Source organism: Dermacentor silvarum, chromosome 3 (genome assembly GCF_013339745.2).
Source record: "Dermacentor silvarum isolate Dsil-2018 chromosome 3, BIME_Dsil_1.4, whole genome shotgun sequence".
Lineage (NCBI taxonomy): Eukaryota > Metazoa > Arthropoda > Arachnida > Ixodida > Ixodidae > Dermacentor > Dermacentor silvarum.
The window spans coordinates 156,426,920-156,450,457 of record NC_051156.1 but is presented as its reverse complement, the minus strand read 5'-3'; the positions used below and the strand labels follow the sequence as shown (position 1 = coordinate 156,450,457).

Sequence of the window (23,538 nt, the reverse complement as noted above, 5' to 3'; positions counted from 1 at the left end):
TTAGCTACACTGGCCTAGCCAAGCCCGTTTCGCGCGGCACATCAAGAGCCGTGCTGCGCATGCGCAAGGATCAGTGATGTCACACGGCTTGCGCACCGGAGCCACCGGAGCCGGCACCTCTCGCGCACTCCGCCGCCGCCGCGCGCGACTCACCGCCGCCGGTCTGCGCATTCCAGAGGAGTGACGTCGTAGCCGTGGTAGACGCACTGGCGCCGGCGCGCGCTCGCTGTGCAGTCGCCGTCTGACACTGCGCTGGAGCCGCTGCGCTTCTGACTGGCGTTTGTGTGTGTCATTGGAGCAGCAGTAAGCATGACAATCAAGCTAATCCTTGACAATCTAGACAACCAGGAAAGCTATTTTTCATTCGCACCTTTATACTTCATCATCATTTAACTTTATGTTTCAAGCATCAGCTTTTTTGTCCAATATCACTCGCGTTCTGTCACTCACCTCGGGAGCGTCGACTGCTTCGAGTTCCGCGCCGGCCAGCGTCATAGGCACTAGGACGCGGTCGGTGAGCAACGGTGTGACTCCGTGCAAGGCGGACTTCTCGAAGAGCAGCAGTACCCAGAAGACGGCGAAAGGCGCGGCCCACATAAGCACCAGCGTGGCCCAGCTTCGCGACAGGCACAAGGCGCGCTTGGAAAGCAGCGCCAGCAGCGTACGAGTAAACTCGCGCTGCATGTACACCATCGAGCTGGCCGTGGTGACGTCTTCGTCTGAAAAGCGAGACCGACAGGGTGTGGCAGTGGCCTTATCTGCGCCTTTTATGCGGCAACTAAATCAAAAAGATGAACTTCTCCTTACACTGATAGCTGTGATGGGATCACTCCCCTTTTGTCGTTTTGATGTCCACTTGCTTGTATTGTTGGAATGCCATAGTGCTCAAAAAGCTGCACTAAAAATGAATATTCGAAGTTCTAATAGAGTTACAGAACGAATGATCGACTGACCGGCTGCCCGATTGACCAATTGACCGACCGACTGACAGACTACTCGAATGACCGACTCAACCAATGACTGACTGACTGACCGACTGGCCGATTGCTCGACGGACCGATTCACTGACGGACCAAATGACTGACTGACGGAACAACTGACTGACCGCTGGCTGCTCGAGTGACCGACTAACTGACCGGCTGCTAGACTGACCGACTGACCAAATTACTGACTGACCGACTGCTCAACTTACCGATTGACTGAACGACCGCCTGACCGACTGACTAACTGACTGCCACTGACCGAATGATCTACCGACTGGTCGACTAATCGAGTGACTGACTGACTGACGTATCTAACCTCCCTGTCGAGCTGACTGACGCGACTGTTGGCCGACCTGATTTCTGGTGTTTTTTCCCTGGTCGATCTGGAGCAGGTTTCGAAACCTTGCAGCGAGTGCTCGGATTCTAGCAATAGTTATTTGCCAGAGGAGAGCAAAATGCTGCGGGGTAGATCATACTGGAAGTCTGTGCGCCCACGTCACACAAACCGACTTCCGCTCTGTGCGTTACCACGCCAACCAAAGTCACCATCCCACAGCAAGTGGAAGAGACGTTTGCTACTCATCTTATTTCCGCCCAAATCTGTGCTTCAGCAGCGGAGCAAGAGAAAGCGATCAGGCGCAGAGCGAGTTGATCCGAAACGACCAGTGGAAACCGCAAATCCTCTCCAGACCGATCCGCAAAATGTGGATTCACCGGTGCGGAGCAAGTAGTATTGCCCCAGATAGACCAGTGCAAAACACAATTAGTTATTCGCTGGCCTGCCTGGTCTGATTGACTGACCCACCCTGTTACTAAATGGCCTGACTGAGTGACTAGCCAGCCTGGCTGGCCAGGTTGTTTGGCCTGACTGGTTGAATGGCCTACCTGCATGCCTGCGGGCTGAGTTCGTCCAAAAGCAGCAGTATCATAATACAAGCGCCGTGCTGGACGGTTCCATGATAGTTTTGACCAGTTTGGATTGTTTGCATGTAACAAAATATCAATACAGCTACATTGTTCTTGCAATTGGTATTCGTCTAAATTCCCAGCCACCCGAGCCAATAGTTAATGTTTCTACGCTGCTCCCGTGAGCAGAGTGGGATTCTCATTTGCACTGTGTCACCATGCTATGTAGATTTATAGACGTCACTGGGAAGCCTAGCACGGTAGCAGCAATGAGTTAATTTCATACGAGCAGTTCGACATGTCTTTTACGAGGTGATATATGGCTAGTAAGTGTGAGTGATCGGTCTGCCTACAAGATAAGTCTTTTTTTTTCAGCTTTCTGAACAACTTGACTTTGATACTTCACGTGCGCATAAGACATCCTTGAATTGAATGCCCAAAATAAAAGAAAAAATAACTCTTACCTTTGTCCATCCATGCACCCCTCTCCTGTTCAGACAGCTCACTGAGGTTGATTCTGAAAGAGATTCAGAAAGAAACGAAAGCAGCGCTGGCTCTTTTGAACAAAGCGAGTAAGTCCAGCGCATGTTGGCTCACCAGACTAATTACTTTGCGGTGTTGCACTCATTTCAACATATACATTGTCGTAGTCCTTTCCACACCTTGTTAACTAATTATGACGTTGAACTTTAAATGCCACCTATACCTCATTTTGTTTTACAGTTGTTACAAAACGCTTTAGGGTGTTTTGCCTTGCTTGCAGTAATCTTGTTTATGTTTATTAATAACTCCCTGACTCAATGTCCGGAGCGGGGTCTGTAAGGTAATTTCTAAAGAAATAACCTGAGCGCGACCCGCGCGATGAATGCTTTCACCCGATGCAACCATTTGTTGCGGATTATAGCCTGGACACTACAAGTTAATTAAGCGAAGACACCTCAAAAACTCTGTCGGCTTTTGTTTGAGTTAGCGTTGCATGGCCCAAGATATGTGCACTGCAATTGTGCGCATCAGTTCGTAGAATTAATAAATTTGATTTAAGCATTTCTGGGCACGCAGGCAACATGTATTCGATTGGAATTTCACGCACATCAGCCAAGCTTATGGGGGTAGTCGTTTAGTAGCACTGTAATTATTTTTCACTCGAGAAATTGGTACCAAGGTAGTGGTCGCAACAGCGCCAGACCTTTACATTAAGCGGCAAAGCCCGGAAAAAATTTGTCGCAGTTTCACCCGAAAGGCGAAGCACCAATTGCGATAGCAAATTAGTAGAGAGCTATACGGAGTAAGGATAGTAGTTGTATCAGCTGTATAAACTTGAACATGCAGCAGCACCAGCAATGCGCAGAACTGTTGTCGACTTCATCGGCGTTTTCCTGCGTTCGCATCGAACGCGCGCGGCGCTTTTATATAAATGCGTGTTTGGTGCTGCAGCTAAACGTCGCCTCCCTTCCCTCCCACAGCCTTTCGCGTGACGGAAAAAAGTTGCGTTTGCCCTCTATATGTGGAAGCGAGGAAAGAGACGCTTAATTCTGCAGCCCTTCAGGGAGCACGGCGCAAAACGTGCGTTTGCTCTCCGACGTGCGTTCGCTCCCCGTGAAAGCGCGCGTCCCTCGCGCCCTTTCACTCGCACATACAGCGTCCGGAGCACGGCGACGATTTCATCGCCGTTGACGTCATACGGAACCTCACGGCGACGGCGACGGCAGAGATCTGCTTTGGAGTGTCCATATAATTGCTATCGCAATAAAACATTTCCGACATCGACAAACAAGCACGAAATGCTCTGCTGTAGGCGTTAACCTTGCGTGCCACGCGAAGAGTTTAGACTGAGGGCTGCTGGTTACTCGTCTTTCTCAGTTAGGACAAACATGGCTTAAAATGCACCTTATTGATCTTGTGCCGAAACAGTGCAATATGTAGATTTCTTTGCCGGCGGGCTTCCATCAGATTTAAAAGAGAAAAGGGAGACAGAAGCTATGTAAAGACTGTTTTAGTGTTCTTATCTACCTGCTCTTTACAAAGCGGTGCCTTCAGCTTCAAGATTTTCGCTGCCCCCTTTCTGGTTTTGCTGGACAAGTTGTGCCCTCTAAGTTACGGTATCCGGCTTCGTTTCATTAGACTTACAGTATTCGCAACAACTGCGATTTAAAACACTTCTTTACAGGTCACTGCTTTTTTACGCGTTGAAATCATTTTGAAGATACAGATTCCGAAACAAATTGATAATTTCAGGCGAGCGTTGACCGCAACGCGTGTCCGCTACCCTGCGGCGGCGAATCGCTCCGGCATCCGTCACAGTACGCACGGGCGTGCAAGGCGACTTACAGGTAGTGCAATTTGCTGCCCTGCTCGCTACGGAGTGCCCCGTGCTGCTACAAGGACGCTGAAACTTTGTGCGTCGACAATTGTGGGATATTAATAAATATTGGCGAGGATGTAGTTAAAAAAGTATTGTTACACTCCTGCTGTATTGAGTGTTATCATTTTAAAGGTACGCTTTAAAGCGAATCTTTATTCGTTACTACTTTAATGCGGGCGGGAAATCATGTTCATGTAAAAGTGATGAGCAATGCCAAACGTGAGTTATTTATTAGACGCCGAAAGAAGTACGAGGCTTCCGGACTTTGTTCAAGAAGTTTAGAATGTAAATCCCCAAAGCTGTTCAAGAACTTCAGTGTTTCTGTACGGAAAAACGCTTCATCTGCTGTGATTATTGTGAGTGGAATGGCAAAAGCTTATTTCCTGATGCCTGTTACTGATATTAGCCATATGCCCGAGCGGAAGCGTGCGGGGAAGCACGCTGTCACGGAGAGCGAACGCACTCAATCTTCCACGCGCAAGCAAGGAAACGGGAAGCGAGCGCCGGAGGGAGCGGGGGGGGGGGGGGGGGGGAGCGCATTTCTACTCTGCCAACAACCGCGCTCGTCGCTCGCTCGCACCGTCTCTTATCTCCACACGGCTCTGACCTTTATGCGCTGTGCAATCGCCGCTCAGTTTCTGTTGCAGCGATAGACCGCACGTACCTTCGCCCGCTGCGGCGTATATGCCGCTTGCTGCCAGCGTTTTGACATTCGTTGTCTGCAGTCATTCAGTGTGATCTATTCATGTTTGTTTGTGCGCGCTCACACCACAGTTAGTAATAGTCGGGCCACATTTTCCAACGCACGCTACACATGCAATGCTGCCCGGATCGGCAGTGCAGCGCTACAGGTGTGTCCCTTCGCACGCGCTGCCCACGGGAAGCGCTTCTCATCAACACCACCGTTTAACACGCGTCTTCTCGTGGTCATCGAGTCTCTCTTCATGTCGGTCTACTTACGCCGCAGCACACCTGCTTACTTAATCAGCTCATGTTTACTCCAATTCATATTGCTACCAAAGCCGCTCACCTTACTTCGTATGACATTGCTGTGTTGCTATCGCATTCATTGCTTCGCCCTTAGGGCGAAAGTGTGACATTTTTTAAAACATATGATTAGCTAACCACAGACCGACAAGTTTAGAAGTCAATGTAGGCTAGTTTCGAAGATATATCTTTGATTACTTAATCTACGTATTTGAGCATGTTTCGACGACAAGAACGAAATACGAGAATTGATTTGGGCTTGAGTAAGAGAGCTCTCGATAGCTTAATTATGCAAGTACGTATAGTTTTGTGTACCATGACACGTGGCAACTGATCCTAAACAATTTCACCAAATGTTCGCTGAGAAGGCTAGTTCACGCAACGTGACTTAGCACAACAGTTTTACGGGCGTGCTTTGTGCGTGGGACGAACTGCGAAAGAAAGAGATGCCCACCGTTAGTAGTAGAGATTGTGTTGGGGTGTTTGGAGTTGAGCTACATGGCTAGTATTGACGGAGGTTGGGGGGAAGGTTTTAGCGTTAAGTAATTAACAGGGGTCGAACCAGTCAAAGTTACATAGGCAAATGTATTCGTGAGGGCAATAAATGCTTTTCTTGGAAGCGTTAACATAGCTCATTCACCCCCAACGGGGTAGGAAAATAAAGGATGCAGAAATGATATTGAGGGAAGTCGGAACATTTCGAATTAGGGTTATGCGGCATAACCCCTTCTTTGCCCTTTCACGATCACAGCCGATAGCCCTCTTTTGAACGTTTCGTCGATCCTCAATGTAGCAAATTACTTGTTCGGAAACCCGCCAGGTGGATCAAGAGTCATAAGGAGGGTTGTTTTACCATGTGCTTCGAAAGCGCATGGGGTTCGAGTTGTCGATTAGATTTGCCCTCGCTCTTCCATCTGCTATTCCCCTGGCTAGCACAGATGGCAGAACGAACGCCCCGGGAAAGCCAGGCCATCCAGCGCCCATTATGGCCGGTACTAGAACAAATTTTACTTCCTGTGTAAGAAAGCCTGTATGGGTTTTCCTAGTTTTGTGCTGCGCTTAGGTGGATGGGAATCTTTTTTTACATCGCTCATTGTACCTTACGCACCCCTTTACTTCACTCCTTATAGAGGGCGATGGAGAGTGATTTGCATAAACGCTGCCAAGCAAAGCAGTTGTTGACCTGAGAAAAAAAAGATGAGTCCCTTTGCCATCTTTTTCTCTCATCTTTCTTTCGTCTTTTTGTACTTTGAGGTACTTGCGCTGATATGGTTTAGTTGTGTACCTCTAAGTTGTCGTACAGTACTGAAGCGCGATACATCATACGCTTTAATCTGCACGCCAAGCTGATTGCTTAGTGAATCGCGGCCGAGAACGTGGCCTAGAGCAGGCTTGCATGCGTATGTTGCGGATATAATTTTCCAGCGACAGCTCTGATGTGCACCCGAAAGTGACGGCAGATGCAATACTACAGAGTCATCCGTGATTAAGCAACGCCTGCGATAATCCTGTAGCTACCGTACGGCTGCATTTTGAGAAGACGCATTTAACTGCAGCGCACCTGACGAACAGCTCTTCCAAGGTGGTGGCCGCAACTGAGATGGTGTCAATGCCGAACAGGCGGGATGCGCGCTCGAGTTGTGCGAACATGACGTCCAAGCCCTCGGTGCCGACTACATTTAGGTCGATGTCCACTTCGTCGGGGCGCACGGCCTTCACTTCGGCTGCGGGTGCAGTGTTCTTGATTATCTTCATCACTTCCACCAAGTTAAACGGCGCCTGGCTCTTGCTAATGATGAGCTGGTAGCCCGGACCTGGTATCGCCAATGCATCGTACACCAGTAGTGTAGCATCAACATAAAAAAAAAAATCGCAGAGTATTGCCGTTGTCGTTAGTACACATCTTGACACTTTTGTGGCACTCACGACGTCAGTAAGCCTCTTGGACGGTGTTGTTGCAATTACTTCTGCTTTACGCTTTTGTATATAAGAGGCGCGTAATCAGTACGTACTTTTTCGTAAAAGCTCGCGTCTACGTCGCTGCCATACAAATCAATGCACGTGAATTCGTCCGAACTGTCTGTTAAACACATTCCTTTTGGGCTGACGGCATCAAGAGAGATGGATTACCCTGACCAGATAGGCAATAAAGGGCGGTGCAGACGATTGCCAAAAACTAAGGAGACATATAAAAAAGTAAGGCTCGCAAGGGGAAAAATGTATTGAGACATGGCGAATGTTTTGTCAGTTTGCCTCATTATCCCGGCAGACAAAGGAGTGCCTAGTCATTCGCAAAAATACGTGATAGGAGTGGTATGTTGTTTTTAGCTCCTGCTTCGCACTATCGTTTTATCCTTGCGGGTTATTTGGGTGTAGCTCATTATTCAAGCGAATATGAGAAAAAGTGATTCTCACTTGTAAATTCTGTGTATGAGAATCTTTTTTTTTCTATCAGCGTCGTGAGCACTGATAAAGTTTAGGAAAATCCACAAAGAAAAAAGAAGATAAAGTATAATCAAGTAGGAAAGCATTCGTTACTTTGACAATTGAATTCATTAGTAAAGTAGTTACAGACGCTTTATGCACTACAGCGTGCCTCATAATCAAATCGTGGGTTTGGCACGTAAAACCCCAGAGTTCAATTCAATTCGTTAATAATGTGTGCAGCGTCACGATTGGCAACAATTTACTCTCAGAAATAGTTCTATCTAGAGAGCTTTTTTCAGTGCGGGCCATGGCTCACGGGAAGACGAAGACAAATTGCTTAACAATGGATGAACACGGGACTCCTCAGCTCGGAGCCAAGGTTTTGACAAAGCAGGCTTTTGTTCGTCAGTGCAACTGCTACTTTCAATCAGTTGTTGGCATAACGATTACAGTGCTTCTACGCCAACTGCTGGGGCAGATTTTACAAAGCTTTTCATCCGTACGCGATCTTCACCCCTGGCCAACTGCCCTCGCTAATGATATGTTTAAGATTAGGTTTGGCGGAACTTGCTCTTACAAATACTTGTAGCGTAAGAGGTCTTTGTCAATACTTGCCACTATTACTACGAGAACAAGTGTTGCTACGACAACATTTCGGAAGTACGACATGTGAATAATAATAAGGGAAGAGAAACGCCGGAAACTGCTGGCAAAATGAAAAAGAACACCGCGCACAATAAACAAACAATTCAAGGGAAATTACGCCAGTGCACACTGTCTTGTTGATGGTGGCACCGGAAATGAGCTCTTTATTCAGGAGTAAGACATTCAACAATGATAAAAAATAACAAGAAGCTGTGTTTTTTTATTTTAGCTTTAAAAATATGGAGGTTACGATGACATCGCTTGTGACATCGCTTTAGTCAGTATATGCGAATGTGATTCTTTTCAATGCACGAAAAGTCTATATAAGTTACGAGGAAAATATTTTGTTCATTTTGGAATGCGATTAGAGGAATCTGGTTTTATTAATAGACATTGAGCTTCACACAACGTTAACGGAATCTCTAACGTCACAGGGTACCGATGCTGGTAACGATTTTTTTTTGCACATGAAGGCGTGATGTCAGAGTGTGTCACGTCTTCTGTGATTGGAGAAGTGTACTCTAGGAGCCCATAAGTAATTCAATACCGCTATTCTGCACGTATAATCCACGCCAAAAATCAAAATGGTAGGGATTGCAATACATACGAAAAATTAGCCTGGAGGTAAGGCTTTAGGTAAAAAAAAAGTGGTCGCAGTTTCACCTGAAAGGCGAATCATCAATTGCGATAGCAAATTTGTAGAGAGCTATACGGAGTAATGATATTAGCTTTATCAGCTGTATAAACTTGGACATGCAGGAGCGTCGGCAACACGCAGAACTGTTGTCGACGCCATCGGCGTTTTGCCCGCGTTCGCTCAAAATGCGTGCGGCGTTGGTGACTGTTGCCGGAGCCTGTGATATAAATAGGCACTTGGTGCCGCAGCTAAACGTCGCCTCCCTTCCCTCCCCCTCCCCCACGGCTTCTCGCTCGTCGGAAGAAGGTGCGTTTGCTCTACATATATGGTGATTGTAAAGGAGAAAAGAGACGCCTACTTCTGCAGCCCTTAAGCGAGCACGGCGCCGAACGCGCGTTTGTTCTCCGCCGTGCGTTCACTCCCCGTGAAAGACGCGCCCCTCGCGCCCTTTCACTCGCACATACAGCGTTCGGCGCGTTGTCGCTGAGCCGTGCTCCCTCAAGGGCTGCAGAAGATAGCGCCAACCTTTCCCTTTCCCTCACGAACCACTTATCATCATCGGCGACGCTCCCACTTACCCCTTCCCGTTGGCGCTGAGCCGTGCTCCCTCAAGGGCTGCAGAAGATAGCGCCAACCTTTCCCTTTCCCTCAAGAACCACTTATCGCGCGCGGCGACGATTTCTTCTCCAAATGACGTCATACGGAACCTCACGGCGACGGCGACGGCGACGGCTACGGCGACGGCGACGGCGACGCCGACGGCAGAAATCTGCTTTTGAGTGTCCATATAATTGCTATCGCAATAATAAATGTAGCAGCGGCTAGTTATTTCTGTGTAGCAGTAAGTGTAAGTTAAATTCAGTTAATTCCGCCACCAAATTTCTGGAACGCATGGCTACGCTTCACGATCCGGCATAAAGGAATGATGATACTAAAAATGAGCGAGGATATAAAGCAAAAGTGATGCCTTTGGAATTCGCTTCGTTGCGTCAAGTGTGACGCTTTGCGTTCATGAATATTTCGCCGTTATTGTGCGCACTTATGTGCGCGAGTCACCGGCCAGGATTTTCTTCTTTTCCGGTGGCCTGCACTGAACATGGTGAACGCTTATGCGCTGTGACAGGTTGCTCGCTTTAAACTATGGCTTGCCTGCTTTCGCGCGCTGATTTGATAGTGGCCTAATACCAGCGTTATGCGTGTGATCATCTGACGGTTCGCACCGAAGTTTTTCCTAATGAAGGCCGACGATCCCGAACAAAGCACTCGTCCGTATGCGATTATAATGAGCCGGTCAGCAAGCGCGTCGGCCTCCTGCAGGTCGTGGGTGGTGAGGACCACGGCGCATGTCTGTCGAATGTCCAGCAGCAGGTCCCATATATCGCCCTGGTTTTCAGGGTCGATGCCCGCTGACGGCTCGTCCAGCAGGATCACCTGCGCGCACCACCCAACGTTACAATTCTCACAGCAGCCAGTGCCGCCGCTTGTGTTAAAAGACATGAGCATGGAGCAGGAGCAGTAGTGCTTGCGTTTCATTCAATGTGAGCACGTTGGGTTTTACGTGCATATAAGTAAAAGAAGCAGCACGCATGAAGATTTTGCAGTAAGCAATAATCGCAAGCGTTATAGTTGCTCGTCCCCACAATTGTCTTTAATTGGTCTTATTTTGTACTCTTAATAATACATAGAAACAGTGTATGTGGTCAGCTTCAGTCTGAAAACTCTTGTTACTAAAGTGGGCTGCGAAGGAAACGAACACTGCCTCAACTTTTTTTCTCAGCTGATCTTGTCAATCCCGGGATGACGCCTTATACTTAAACGCCTGCTAATAATAGAAGCCGGATAAATAGTGACAAGCAAGTAAGGGCTGGCACTTCGTCGCACCATTAACCAATTTGCCAAGACTGAAGGCAATCTAACAAGAGGTACGCGACGACCATGATGCACCGCCTACAAAAACGGTTGTGTTTGCGGAATCATTGCGAAAAAGAACTAACTCCCAAAGGAAGGGAGTGACTGTTAGGAGACTTGCTTGAGCATGGTGTGCTGAGAAATGATTAATTATTCTGTTCTTGGGAGGCATCCCAAAGGCATTCTTCAAGCTCTCGTGGGTCGGTCTCATTAATTGAGATTGAATGTGTGGATAGGACAACAAAAACACGTCTCTAAGTCGAGATGCCACCACTTTGTTTCCCTTTCCGATGTCGAAGTGGCAGCGGTGGACGAAAATGACGGTTTCACTTTAACCTCCAGTTTTATTAGTAACATCCGTTAGCTCAAACGTTTTTGGAGCAGTGTAACAATCATACGAAGCCAACAGACAATAAAGCCAAGAAAACCATAGTAGATAATAGTTGCTCGATCATATTAGGATTAAGAAACAATAAGAGAAAGGCAAATGAAGGTATACGGTTAGACAACTTGCTACCGCTGGGAACCAAGCCCTCACCTTATGCATTACGCGTGCTGCGCTCTACCAATGAGCTATCTGGGCGTCCGCCCTCCTTGTGTACTTGTACTAGACCTGGCCTTGGGAGTGTTAGCCAGCGCCGCTCATGGCTGTGGCTGCGGATGCGGGAAAACCCTCAATTACAGGCGTCAAGAGTATGTAAACTCGGGTGTAGGCAACTTACCAATAAACCCTTGTATGCTACCCTTGTATGCCGAGGTTGAGACCCTCGTATGCAATGAGCGAGATGAATATGGAAAATCGAACTCCTTGGTTCCCTTTATTCTTCTGGGTTCTTGAAGGACGGTGTCCTTCGCACGGGCAGCGTTACAACCGAGCTACACTTGTTGACACGAAAGGCCGCGTACAGACACTGGTATGAGACGAACTTTGCCTTCACAGTGACACGCTAAAGTCAAATTATTCGATTCATAATTAATGTCGAACTGCACCCGGGCTCCTATATTCACCAGCGCATACTACGGTCATAACTACGAAGAACTCATGTTCTTCTAAAGAGCAAGATCTCATTGTCCATGCGAAAAAGCCGGGGAATTCTCTTCCCAGTGGCATCTCAAATGCATGGATTCGCCAAATAAATTCTACATAGCAGGGAAGTAACAGAGCGTAGGAGTGGCTATGTGCAACCGCAAGGAGTGCTCTCGAGAAGAAGGGTTTGGCATGTACCCTGGGGCGCGAGACGACGGCAATGGCGACGCTGAGCCTCTTTCTGACACCTCCGGACAGGTGGCGCGGCTGCTCGTGTTGGCTGTCAGTGAGGTAAAGGTCATCGAGCACTTCCTCGACTCGTTGCTTGATCAGTGAGTACGGAACACCCTTGAGCTGCACAGAACCAAAGGAGTGTCAGCAAACCTTGACACAGCAGATCTAATATCAAGCGTGTTTAGCTGATTTCCCCTCGTGGGAACTGTAGAACTAATAATGTTCGTAGTAATTTAGGTGAAGCAAACCGAGCTAAGGTGGCATTTCTGGCTATACTATTCTTCGAGTGAAGGCACCGACAAGCTCGAAGAAAATTTTTGAGATGAGCCTCATGGTAATCGCCGCCTTGAGTCGTTCGGGAATATGTGCATCGTAAATTGGTACGAGTACATCGTGTGTGCAATACTCAGTTGGTGTTGTCGGTGCAGTCGCTATATGTTGACATATTCAATGAATAAACGTTCATTTCGTTAACCCGAAATTTATACAGGCTTAAACTTTCTTGTATCTTAGTTTTTTTTCTTTGGCTTGTTCCAAGCTAGGCAACCTGGAGGCCTTGAGGTCCTGATCACCGCATCTCGGCCCACATATTCGACTGAAGTTCCCAGAGAACAAACACAAAGTCAGTACTCAGGCAGGGTTCTTGGTCTTGAGAGTGCATCATCCCTGTCACGTTAGTTAAAATCCATCGTTACCTCGAAAATATTCTGACTTAACTGACGCAGCCTGAACACGCGAAGTAAAGGGAGGGAAATAATACTTCAGTTCGCTTTTACAGCGCCAGAAGACTTCTTCACAGACAGGCAACAGCAGCTGCTTTAAATTTAGAGGAGCAAGAAAAAAATGAAAACGTTAGTCAACATTGCGGTCATAATCAGCGAAAAATATAAACGGAGCAATGGTCAACTGGCTCTTTCTCAGCACATTCAGCTGCTATCCAGTGGTGTTCGCGGTGGATTGAAGGAAATAAATATTTTGTTTCCTGTCGTCATCGTTTTGACTTGAAATTCAACTATTCAAAACAATGAGATAAAGGCCCAGGACGACAGAAAAATGTTATTTGTTTTAAAGTTATTGTAATTATAGCAAAGTAAATCAAATAGAAAGAAGACGTGCCAGTGTGATTACTAGAGGCCGGATCTTTAGGCATTAAAAAAGCATGTTTTAGGCGCCAAAATTAGGCAAGCAAACCAACGTTTTAGGCCTCCAATGTCGTAAATATAGGCACAATAATTTTTTACATAAATGCAAATAATTTCAAACGAAGACGTGCGCGGTATATATCTACGATAGGAAAACAAGAAATGTTATTGTCAATGATGGCACAAAGGCGCCAACAGTTGAGCATAGCCGTACCATTCTCCATAAAACTTCGGGACTAATGACGATCAATTGGCTTAATTCAATAAGCACACTGCTCATATTCATGTTCAACGGCCACTGTACTCGAGCGTCTCATATAGTGAAACAGGCATGAAAAAGAATGCTTGAAAGCTGGGAATACTGATTAAAAAAGCGATAATTTATGTCTGCCTGACGCAATTAAATTAAGACACAACAAAAACAAATAACAAATGCAAGAGAGACCACGATTTATTAAGAAATTAGCATGTTCTTACATGAGAACTGTTAGGTACAACTCTTGGCAATTTTCTCATGTACAATGACATTATCCGAATTGTACAGGCAAGACGTCCCAACACTGCCAAATACACTTCCGCCCATTTGAAGAGCACATGTTTGAAGAAATACGTTTGGAGAGCACGCGGAACGCATCACTGTGAAGATTGTGGAAACAATATAAAACTACCACCATCTCCAGATTTCTGGATTCAAAATTGCGCCTCTTGTCATTGAGGTTGATCTCGTACACTGAGAAGGAACGCCCGACGGCGGTGAACACCTTACAAAGTAAATTACAAACAAAACAAATCGCGCAATTCAGCGCGGTGGCGTATGCTGGCCGGCGCGTCCCATTTCAATGCTGCTAGCAGTTGTTTTCCGGGATTTGGTTGAACTAAAGGACTAGGTTGAACCCCATAGAGTTCCGAACAGTCAATGTTGCCCGGTAACATGAATAACGGTCTCTAACTGCACTCGAAAGCGAAACTTGGGGCTAAATAGTGTTCATATAGGCGCCGATATTGAAAATAGGCATTATAGGCATTTAGGCACAAACGCCCAAATAGGTATTTATAGGCACTATAAAGACACTATAAAAGCCCTTATTAACCTCTAATTCATGCTTATATATCAAAGTGGGGCAATAGGAACGCAAGGAACAAAAAATCCATTTGCCTAAAATCCGGTCTCTAGTGATTACATTTACTATTTAGAGCCGAGACCCTCAAGGCTTTCAAGAAAGTAATCTTAGCAACGCTGTTACCTCCTAAGAACATACGGGTTTTGGGGTGGGGGAGTGAGCCATAGGATGCGTGTTGTGCACTATACGAGATGCAAGGGACCACCGGGAAAACACTTTCTCTGAATATCCCAGTTATAGAAACTGCATTACAGGTTATTGTAAATTGCTGCTGTGAAGAAAAGTACCTGTCCTATATTTAGGCAGTTATGGGACCACATGACGCAAAAATATTTGTTCATGGTTTTATTCCAATCTCCTTATGTCATATTTATGTAACTACAGACGCAAACCAATAGGTGACGCTAAGTGTTTGAACAGGCCAATCAAAAGGCTCTCCCCCTTTAGGGGAGATCACTTTTGTTGGCTTTCAAAGCAAATACTATCGTCTACCTTGAAACGTGTTTATTATCTAATTGGCTGACAAGAGGCGAGGAACACGCAGAAGGGGAGAGGGTTTTGGTGAAGGTGCAGTGTAAGTAGATAATCGGATTAGGAGGATGGTGCTGGCATCTGCGATTGGTCCGCTCCTCGTTGCTTTGCTTAAGCTGGCTGGCCGAAAATCGCGGCGGCGTGCAACGGAAGGTTAAAAAATGGCACTAAAGCGGATGCTCAGCGAAGAGTTGGCAGAGTGATCTCGTATACGTGAAGAAAGAACTTCACAACGCTGTACTACCACGCAAAATGGCCTTCATATGCTGAGAAATCCATTTTACCTAGCAGCCCTGAGTAGCCAGTGCCAGGGTGATTGGCGGGCGGCCATCCTTTATTGCTTTCGGAATGGGGCAGTTAAATAACGCAATAACATTGTTGCATGTTTGGTGCGTGCACGTCACCTTGACGTGGTGAGTTATCGCAATTTTGTGACGTCGCGTAAAAGGCAGGCGAAGTGGGCGCATGGAGAAATATTTTTGACCAATAGCGGGTGGCTAATGAAGGAAACAGGTGAAATCGAAATTTACTTTTTTTTATTCGGCGTAATCATGCATAATCACTGTGCACGCGTCATATGAAATGAGCTTTCGCGGTTTTCATGACGCCGCGTAACAGACAAGCGAAGTGGGGGCGTCCCAAAAAATGTTTGACCAATCGCGGATTGATAATGGCAGAAATGGAATATAGAAACAGATTGTAATAACTTTATGTTATAACACCCATGTTTACCGACATCTGTGGAAGCCAACCTAATGAGAAGGGAGACATTTAAGTTCACCTCGTGTTTTCTTGAGAAAACACTGAAGAAAGTTTACAACGTCACGTAGAATAATTGCTGAAAAACTAAAGTGTCTTTGAAAAAAGAAAGTGTTGCTAGGAGTCGTATAAACTATAATCGCCATTCACGTACGGGTTGTAGTTCGCTCGTTGTGGGCAAACATGCTGAAAGGTGTTGCAGTGGACTGGCAAACAGAACTTTGCCTCTCATAAAAAGGTCTGCCAACCGCCGCCCACTCCCCCTCCTCTGCCCCCAAGCACTTACAAGAAAAGCTCAAATGGGTGCGAAAGATCAGGACTTTAACACATAAACGGATGTGGCGTTAGCACTGTTCATAAGAGCATGTGCTAGCCAATCTTGACGTCGTTCGATTATCGAAGGAGGCCGGCCAATGGTAAAGAGCGTTTACGCACAAAAACCAATCTTTGCGAATTGAACTCGTGCGCCTTCTAAGAAGAGCAGTGTAGTAGCTGGGGTACCAGTCCAAAGTAGATGAGGTGCTCGTAGACAGTGAGGTCGGCGAAGAATACGTCGTCCTGCTGACAGAAGCTGATGTTCTTCCGTGCGAGAGACGAACGGGTCACCACGTCATAGCCGCACACCTGAGTACAGCCTTTTGTGGGACGCACAATGCCTGCACCCGTGTAAAGAAGGCTAGCGTAAGGAGAATGACAAAAATAAACAGCAATCTGTTTATTAAATAGTATTTGAATAGTATTTAAATATTATTAAATAGTATTTAAGAATTCTCGTCCAAGTTACCAGCACGGTGACATAACTCCGTGACCATAACAGTCACCCAGTTATGTCACCGTGCTGGTAACTTGGACGAGAATTCATAAATACTATTTTCCGGGTGTAAAAGACAAATACAAAGACAAAACTAGAAGCAATTGAATTCGTGCTTGTCTTTTCCCACGCTTAATGCCGTAGTAACAAGTTACCGACTAGCTAGAATGCGTATGTTCCCGAAAATCCATCCAGTGGAGTGGTAAGATGGTGCCTCGGAGTTCCCTTCATATATCCACTATATTGGGGTGCAGTCTTGGTGCACTATAAAAAATAAATTGCGCAGAATCCACTTACAGTGGGAATTGAGGTTAAACGAAGCAGTTTGCAGGTATATGTCTATAGCATCGACCCTGCGGTGGCGCGCCTCGACAGGTTCTTTGATTCTTCCGATAACTTCGAGCAGGCGCTTATTCTGGAGCTCGGATATGCTGAGGATCAGTAAAAGCTAGGGCTTTCCAGGTTGCTCGATCATTGCGAACACGTTCCCTTCCTCTGCGCCCAGTAATACCCCAATGGTATGTCATCCTCGAGCCGCTCAAGTAAACCTTTGAGGAACGCAATGTCCGAGATGACGCACTTCTTGACGAAACTGCGGTCTTCCAAGGGTGTATTTGTGAGCGTCAGGCGCCGGTTGGCGTGCATGGGGTGGGAAACTTGCGTTTGAATCCCTGTTCCCACGGAGGCCACCAGCACCTGCAGTTCCGCCGCTGAGATGCCCGGGTCTTTTTACCCTCCCCATCTGGCTCGGTGCAGGTAGTGCGCGAGAATCACAGGCGAGAATCGGATGACGGTGCTCGAATGACAACCATGCCGCGACCACGCCGGCAACGCGAACATGAGCATATACCTAGCGGCTCAAGTTTGTAGGCATCGCCAGCCCCGCGGCGTAGGAGGCTAGATATAGATACCGTATTTTCCCTCGTACAACCCGCCTTCGCGTATAGCCCGCAGCCCATTACAACAGCCCCGAAAAAAGAAAATCTGCGCGTATATTTCACGAAAATTACTGCATACAACAACACTTAAATCCTCGCAAAAGGTTTCCGTTCATGAATGCATTACTCGTTCAAGTCGTATTTTAGGCCAGCGGCTCTAGGATGGCCGTAGAGCGAAGCTCACCATGATTCGAGTTTTATAGTTTGCCGGCGCCCCATGCGCTATTTGCTAACTACTAAACGCAAAATGGTGACCCGTAAAGAGGCGACCATGCAGGGGCGATGGGAGCTTTAACATGCATGGGTGGGGTTCCCAAAAAGAGTGGCTTCACGGCAGCACGCACCGTGCTGCCGTGAAAGCACACGTCCAGGCGAAATTCGCATATAACCCGCACCCCGACTCTATTGAAACTTTTTTTTTTTGCATTTTCATTGCGGGTTATACGCGCAAATATACGCTAGATACACTCAAAGTGCCTGAAGTTGGCCAAGAATGCTTCGCGTCAAGCTCACTCCCAGAGGCGCATACCAGTTACCCAAGTAAGAGCGGCACACACGCACGGGCCCATACCCAGAGGACCAAGTTGGCATCAAAGAGCTCCATTGAAGACCAGCAAAGACCGAGTGGCACCTAACCAGTGCTCTATGTCTGCGTCAGAGTTTTTATTGAAGAGCGGTACTTACCCAGTGCCGCATCTACAGTGACACATGTCCATGTGAGACAAGTTTGTTGAAGAGCGGTCCATATGTACACATTGCCACATACTCAGTGACCCGAGTTGGTCCGACGGTTGGTTTCGTGCATTTTCTTCTCAGCACAGCTGCACGATGCGCTACCCATTCGAGCATGGACTACCCTGTGACCCTAGGCGGTTAGATAGATGATAGATAGACAGTTAGATAGATAGATAGATAGATAGATAGATATATAGATGGATAGATAGACAGTTCCCGGAAAGTGCGTGAGGCACCCTAAGAATGCCAAGGCATTAATAATTTTGTACGTCGCATTTAGCACATTCTCCTTTTGAACGTATGTACTGGTGACAGCGGGTATGATGTCAACCAAAACCTATACAAACCTGCCAATGTCTTGAGGATCGTGGTCTTTCCTGCTGCGTTGTGGCCGAGGATGACGGTGATTTGCTTGTCGAGGATCTTGAGGTCCACGGAGTCGAGCGCTGTCAAATTGCCGAATTTCTGTGTAGCAAGAAATTGCGTTTGAGTTCGCTGCTTAGTGTGTGCAAGTTGGCGCTTGAATGACCTACGCAAGAACTACATATGCAGGTATATGCTTGCTATGCAGACAAGTGAATTGTCCGCGCCAATAAGCAAAGTTTCTGTAAACGTGCACGATGAGTGGTAATTGGTTGCGTCCTCTTGCCCAGCGACAACAATGAATTTTCTTTCATCCAGGTTATCTGAGTTATTATGAGCACTCGTGCTCGTGTTCTGCCAGTTATAATTTTGTGCTAGAATACCTCCTTCTTAGTTGCATTATGTTCAGCATGTCATCACGTCGCGTAGGCTTCGTCGAGTGTACACATTAAAAACACAAGTGACCAATTCGGACACAACATGCTAAGAGTGTCCAATGTTTGAAACTTATTACTGAGAAGAATAACAATATATGCCGCACTGAAAGGCTCGAATTGACACACGAATAACCACAAGCGGGTCCAAAAAATAAAGAAAAACGAAAAGAAAACCTTCAGGCAACAACTTCACACTGGAGAATTGTTATATAGTGCGTAGCATTCTTTGAAATCATTACTTATGAACCTTGTACTGTACCCTTGAAATAAGCAACACCAAAGAATATTACGCACACTATGACGATCTCCATAGTAAACTTGTTTTTACCTCCGTTCTTGTGCTTGGTGAATGAAAGACTTGGTGATTTTCTTCGTAAGGGGTCTCTGTTGCAGCGCTTTCTTCCTCGTATTTTTTACTCGATCACGCGCTCGCTTGAGTTATACGAGTACTCGTCCTTTGTAAGGTGGCTGTGTTGTTGTAGTGCCTTTTTTTGGCATAATTTGCCGGCAAATGCTCTCGCCTGCGTTCCAACGCGTCCTCTTCAGAAGCTTTTCTCTGTTATTGCAGACGTAATTCTCTAGCTGCTGGTGTTTTCGGCGCGTACCTTGCCCGCGCAAGCACTGGCCTGCATTCTAACTGCGCCTCCGAAGGGCTGCGTTTCGTACACGTTTCCTCGATACATTCTGAAGTTTTCATTTATCGTCAATGAACAGTTTCGTAGGGCGCGGCATAATCACATAACTTTCTTGTTCATAATAAGTAATACAAGCAATGAACGCACCCAGAAAGTTTTACTTTCTGGCCTATAAAGCTACGCAGGTCCCGAGATGCCGAATGCGCCGGTCGCGTGTCGAGAAAATTGTAACGATAGCATGGTCTTTGGGCGGGTGCGTGTCGGCAGCTGGCGACTTCTGGCAAAATGTCGCATCGGAGGTTCATGCGTGCACAAGTAGGTGGCGCTAAGCATACATAAGTTTATGTATTGATAGGCATTCACTTATTCAACCCTAGATGGCGCTAGATGAACGGAAAGAAGCAGAAAATGACCCCGGGCTCGAGTCAAAGAATGCAACGGACTAATAATTAAGTAGTAGTCTCATTCGTGGCTAAAAAGTTGCTCTTTTTGGTTTGAAACTCTCTCTGCACAAACTGCACAAACACGCTGGCGCGTGTTTGTGCAGTTTCTGCACTAGTAGAATTATATATTCTATGCTAAACGAAGTAGTCCTCTGTGCCACTACATTGCATTTAAAGGTAGCTGAGGACACCTAAGCACTAATGAGTTGTGAATGCGAAAGCATTAATGTCCAGTTGAATGCCGCTGAGCGGTCCTTCGAGTTATGAATTCCTCGCGCGCAAGCGAGCGCGTTGAGACGCTTGGCCAGGTGCACTTCAATCCGTAACGTCATGCATTTGCCCGACTCATATAAAGTAATAGGGACGCTACCGAGTAATCCGCGGTGATTTTGACGTCACCGCTTTCATCATGCCGGGCTTGGCAATGGAAATTTCGGTCCAAGTAACATGATGCCATCAAGCACAGTGCACAGGCATGCTAGCTAGGAGGCACTCGGCTTCTGAGCGTGGGGTCGTAGGTTGGAAACTCACTACCGCCAACAATCTTCCTTTCAAATTTATTACGTTTTTTATACATTAATTTCTTTATAGCGATTATCAAGGCGAAGTTGGAACGCCGGCGAGAGCTTGCGCGGGCAAGGAACGCGCGCATAACACAGGCTTCCGAGAGCGAGAGCGAGGGTGACGTGCGTCGGGGTGATGCCCTCTCCCCTCACTCCACACCTGGCGCGCCAGCGCGGCAGCCCTTTCGTCCAGTCTGCTCCGTCGAGGTGCGCACATGACAAGGTCGATCCACATGTATAGGTCGCGAAGCTTCGGCCGAAAAGCGGTTCAGAACCAATTGTCACCGACATCAGGAAGGGTGGTTACGGGTAAAGTTCCTAGATTTACTGCTCTTTTGTTAAGTAGCGACATCTACTCCGTCGGCCGCCATTATCTTCCTAGATAGCATGCGACCGTCAACGACCGCTGCTGTCTACGCTGCTCGCAGCAGAGTGCAAGTGAATGCAGGTGAACAGCGTTAATAAGAACATGGCTGCTGGAATGAGCGCCGCCCAATGAGATTCGTCGGCGGTACTTCAAAGCTTGTCGCTACTTAAAGAAAGCAAAAAAAAAAAAAATATCTAGGGACTGAAGTTATGGGAGCAGCCATTGAAGCGCGACTATGTTTGGAGGGAATACACACTGGGAAAGAAAGAAGCGTTTTTATTATATTGAAGGAAGACGCAGTTAGATTCATTCAACAAAAAGAAAATGCCTAATGCATTTTATATACGCAACTCTATTTTACTTGATCATTATCAATAAAACCTTTTTTCAGCGCCCACTGTGATAGCGCCCATTGATAGCGGCGGGCGTTGACGCCGCTATCACTTGCAATGCACTGCAGCTCTTCGAGTGCGTGGAAAGGCGCGCTCGTAAAGTTCACCTGTTACAATACGCCCCCGTCACATGTTGTGCTGTTTTGCATGTCGACGTTTGCCTGAATTAGGTGACGCGGGTAGTTTTATTGTTTCTTAACCTGTGCAGTCAAAAATAGTCAGTTACGACCGTACTTTAGTTGTTTTCGTGCGACAGCGCTGGCCGACGGGCTTGGCGTCCAACGAAAGGACGAGCACTCTACGCAATCTACGCCCAAAGCGTTCGTCGGCCTCCAAAGAAAGTATGTTCTGTGCAGCGATGCGATTTCGACACCCGTACGGCTGACCTTTTCCTGCATCGCTTTCCGCGCTGAAAGCTCGGAACGCCCATCAAGTCAAATGGCGGGGCATTTGGATATACAGCTCTAATGGCAGGAAAATGGAAAATGTTACTTGCGTTCGTAGCGCTCTTGATTATTGCCTACGCAGCAACAGCGGACGCTAAATTGAAACTGCTTAATTGTGCATGCTGTCTACTCGCACGTTCAATCATCAAAATGGAACTTTACAGCACCCGCCGTGGTTGCTTGGTCGCTATGGTGTTGGGCTGCTAAGCACGACGTCGTGGGATCGAATCCCGGCCGCGGCGACCGCATTTCGATGGGGGCGAAATGCGAAAACACCCGCGTACTTAGATTTAGGTGCCCGTTAAAGAAGCCCAGATGGTCCTACTTATTCCAGAGTCCCCCATTACGGCGTGCCTCATAATCAGATCGTGGTTTTGGCACGTAAAACACTATAATGTATTTTAATTTAATTTTTAACTTTACAAGCGGCATTTGTCCCCAAGAATTCCCGCGTGCAATGATGTCATCTTCTAAGACACTACGTTCAGAAAGCGACAGCGTTACGTGTATACCTTCTAGCACCAGCACTGTGTAGTAGGAACTGCAGGTATACACTTACGCTGACTCCCTCACTTTCGCGTGCTATGTGACATTTTTCAAGTGCGAAGTACTTTAGGGCCCGAGCTATCGGCGTGTAATGTGATCCCATGTCGTTGTGGTCGCGTGCAAAAAGAGGGTCAAAACTAGTAAAGAATTGACGAAAACCGGTTCAAAATAAACTAACATTATTCAGAATAATTTAGTAGATAGCAATTATCAAGCGTTAAGTGAATTAATTAGCAGAAACTCATGAAAACTGTTTCGCGAACGCCATTCTGGTACCAGCGCAGCGCAAGAGAGGGCGCCACCACCCCACAAGCGCTCGATTTCTTCTTAGCCCAACGCTACTACAGCACCCGATCAGCGAGCGCCGTGTGGCAAGAGAGAAGGAACAGGGCTTTATAAGCAGTTGGCGCACTCCGAAAGCTCCTTTGAGCCATGGACGCCGAGCAGCAGGAGCTCATCAAGCGACAACGCTGGCGGATCACTGCTTTGCACTTCCCCAGGTTTCACCTGAGTGGAGCTGCATTAGCGCTGGATTTGAACTACACAAGCGCAAGATTTTTGGTTGACGAAAGGCCTACAATTATACTTACTTCCTGGCCATGTCATGTGTGTAAACTAAGGCGGCAGTATTCAGTTCAGTAGCCAAATTGGTGACAACCACCGCAGCACTCACCATCGTCACCGCCCGAATACTGGCCACGACCAGCGCCGTTTCAGGTGTTTCCTCGTGGTGCGAGTGCATCCGCTTGTATTTGGACCGGGTGCTGTTCACGTTCTGTTCTGTGGGAATCCAGTAGCTGACCTGCGAAGCGTATTGCCGAGGTGCTGCGATTACGTGCTTAACTTACTTTGCTCGCTTAAAGCTCATATGAAAGAGTTCCGCGTCTTTATTTCAGAAAGAGGACCCTCTATAGAGGATGCATTCACGGTCGACTTGGGACAGGAGGGTGGGAGAGTCTATAGCGTCAGAGTTGAAGCCAACTTTTCCGTGCGAAAGAAAGCTGAAAGAACAAGTTTAACAACGCGTGCTCTTCTACTGTCACAAAGATGCTTCTTTCCTCAACCCCTTCTGCAGCGTACCTCTTCTAGCATACACGCTGACATCACAAGTCTCATCGCGATGAAGAACTTGATATAGAAATAGAGTGTTTCGCGTGGGTTATGGAGGAGCTGGTGTTGCTGTAGATGCTGCG

General features: G+C 47.0%; 2 protein-coding genes across 2 annotated transcripts in view; both read right to left on the bottom strand.

Moving 5' to 3' along the window:
• The window catches only part of LOC119444075 (ATP-binding cassette sub-family A member 7-like), a 29,529-nt gene extending 22,536 nt beyond the window's left edge, over positions 1-6,993 (bottom strand). Inside the window, exons 1-3 of the mRNA XM_049664801.1 lie at positions 6,800-6,993; positions 2,354-2,406; positions 451-719 (exon numbers count right to left, since the gene is read on the bottom strand). Coding sequence (XP_049520758.1) covers positions 451-719; positions 2,354-2,406; positions 6,800-6,993 — 516 coding nt within the window. The remainder of the gene's footprint in view (positions 1-450; positions 720-2,353; positions 2,407-6,799) is intronic.
• Positions 6,994-9,746: 2,753 nt separating this feature from the next.
• LOC119444928 (phospholipid-transporting ATPase ABCA3-like) lies at positions 9,747-23,108 on the bottom strand. The gene is made up of 5 exons (XM_037709267.2): positions 23,019-23,108; positions 18,501-18,618; positions 16,171-16,325; positions 12,081-12,236; positions 9,747-10,378 (listed from the first exon to the last, which is right to left on the bottom strand). The coding sequence occupies exons 1-5, from the start codon at positions 23,085-23,087 to the stop codon at positions 10,055-10,057; spliced, it is 822 nt and encodes a 273-aa protein (XP_037565195.2). The 5' UTR covers positions 23,088-23,108; the 3' UTR covers positions 9,747-10,054.
• Between the last annotated feature and the right edge of the window lie 430 nt (positions 23,109-23,538).

Coding starts and splice junctions, on each gene's coding strand:
- LOC119444928 (XM_037709267.2), bottom strand. CDS start 23,087: ATGCACTCGCACCACGAGGAAACACCTGAAACGGCGCTGGTCGTGGCC. Junction 18,619..23,018: donor GTATTCGGGCGGTGACGATG/GTGAGTGCTGCG, acceptor CTTGCTACACAG/AAATTCGGCAATTTGACAGC. Junction 16,326..18,500: donor GATCCTCAAGACATTGGCAG/GTTTGTATAGGT, acceptor ACACGGGTGCAG/GCATTGTGCGTCCCACAAAA.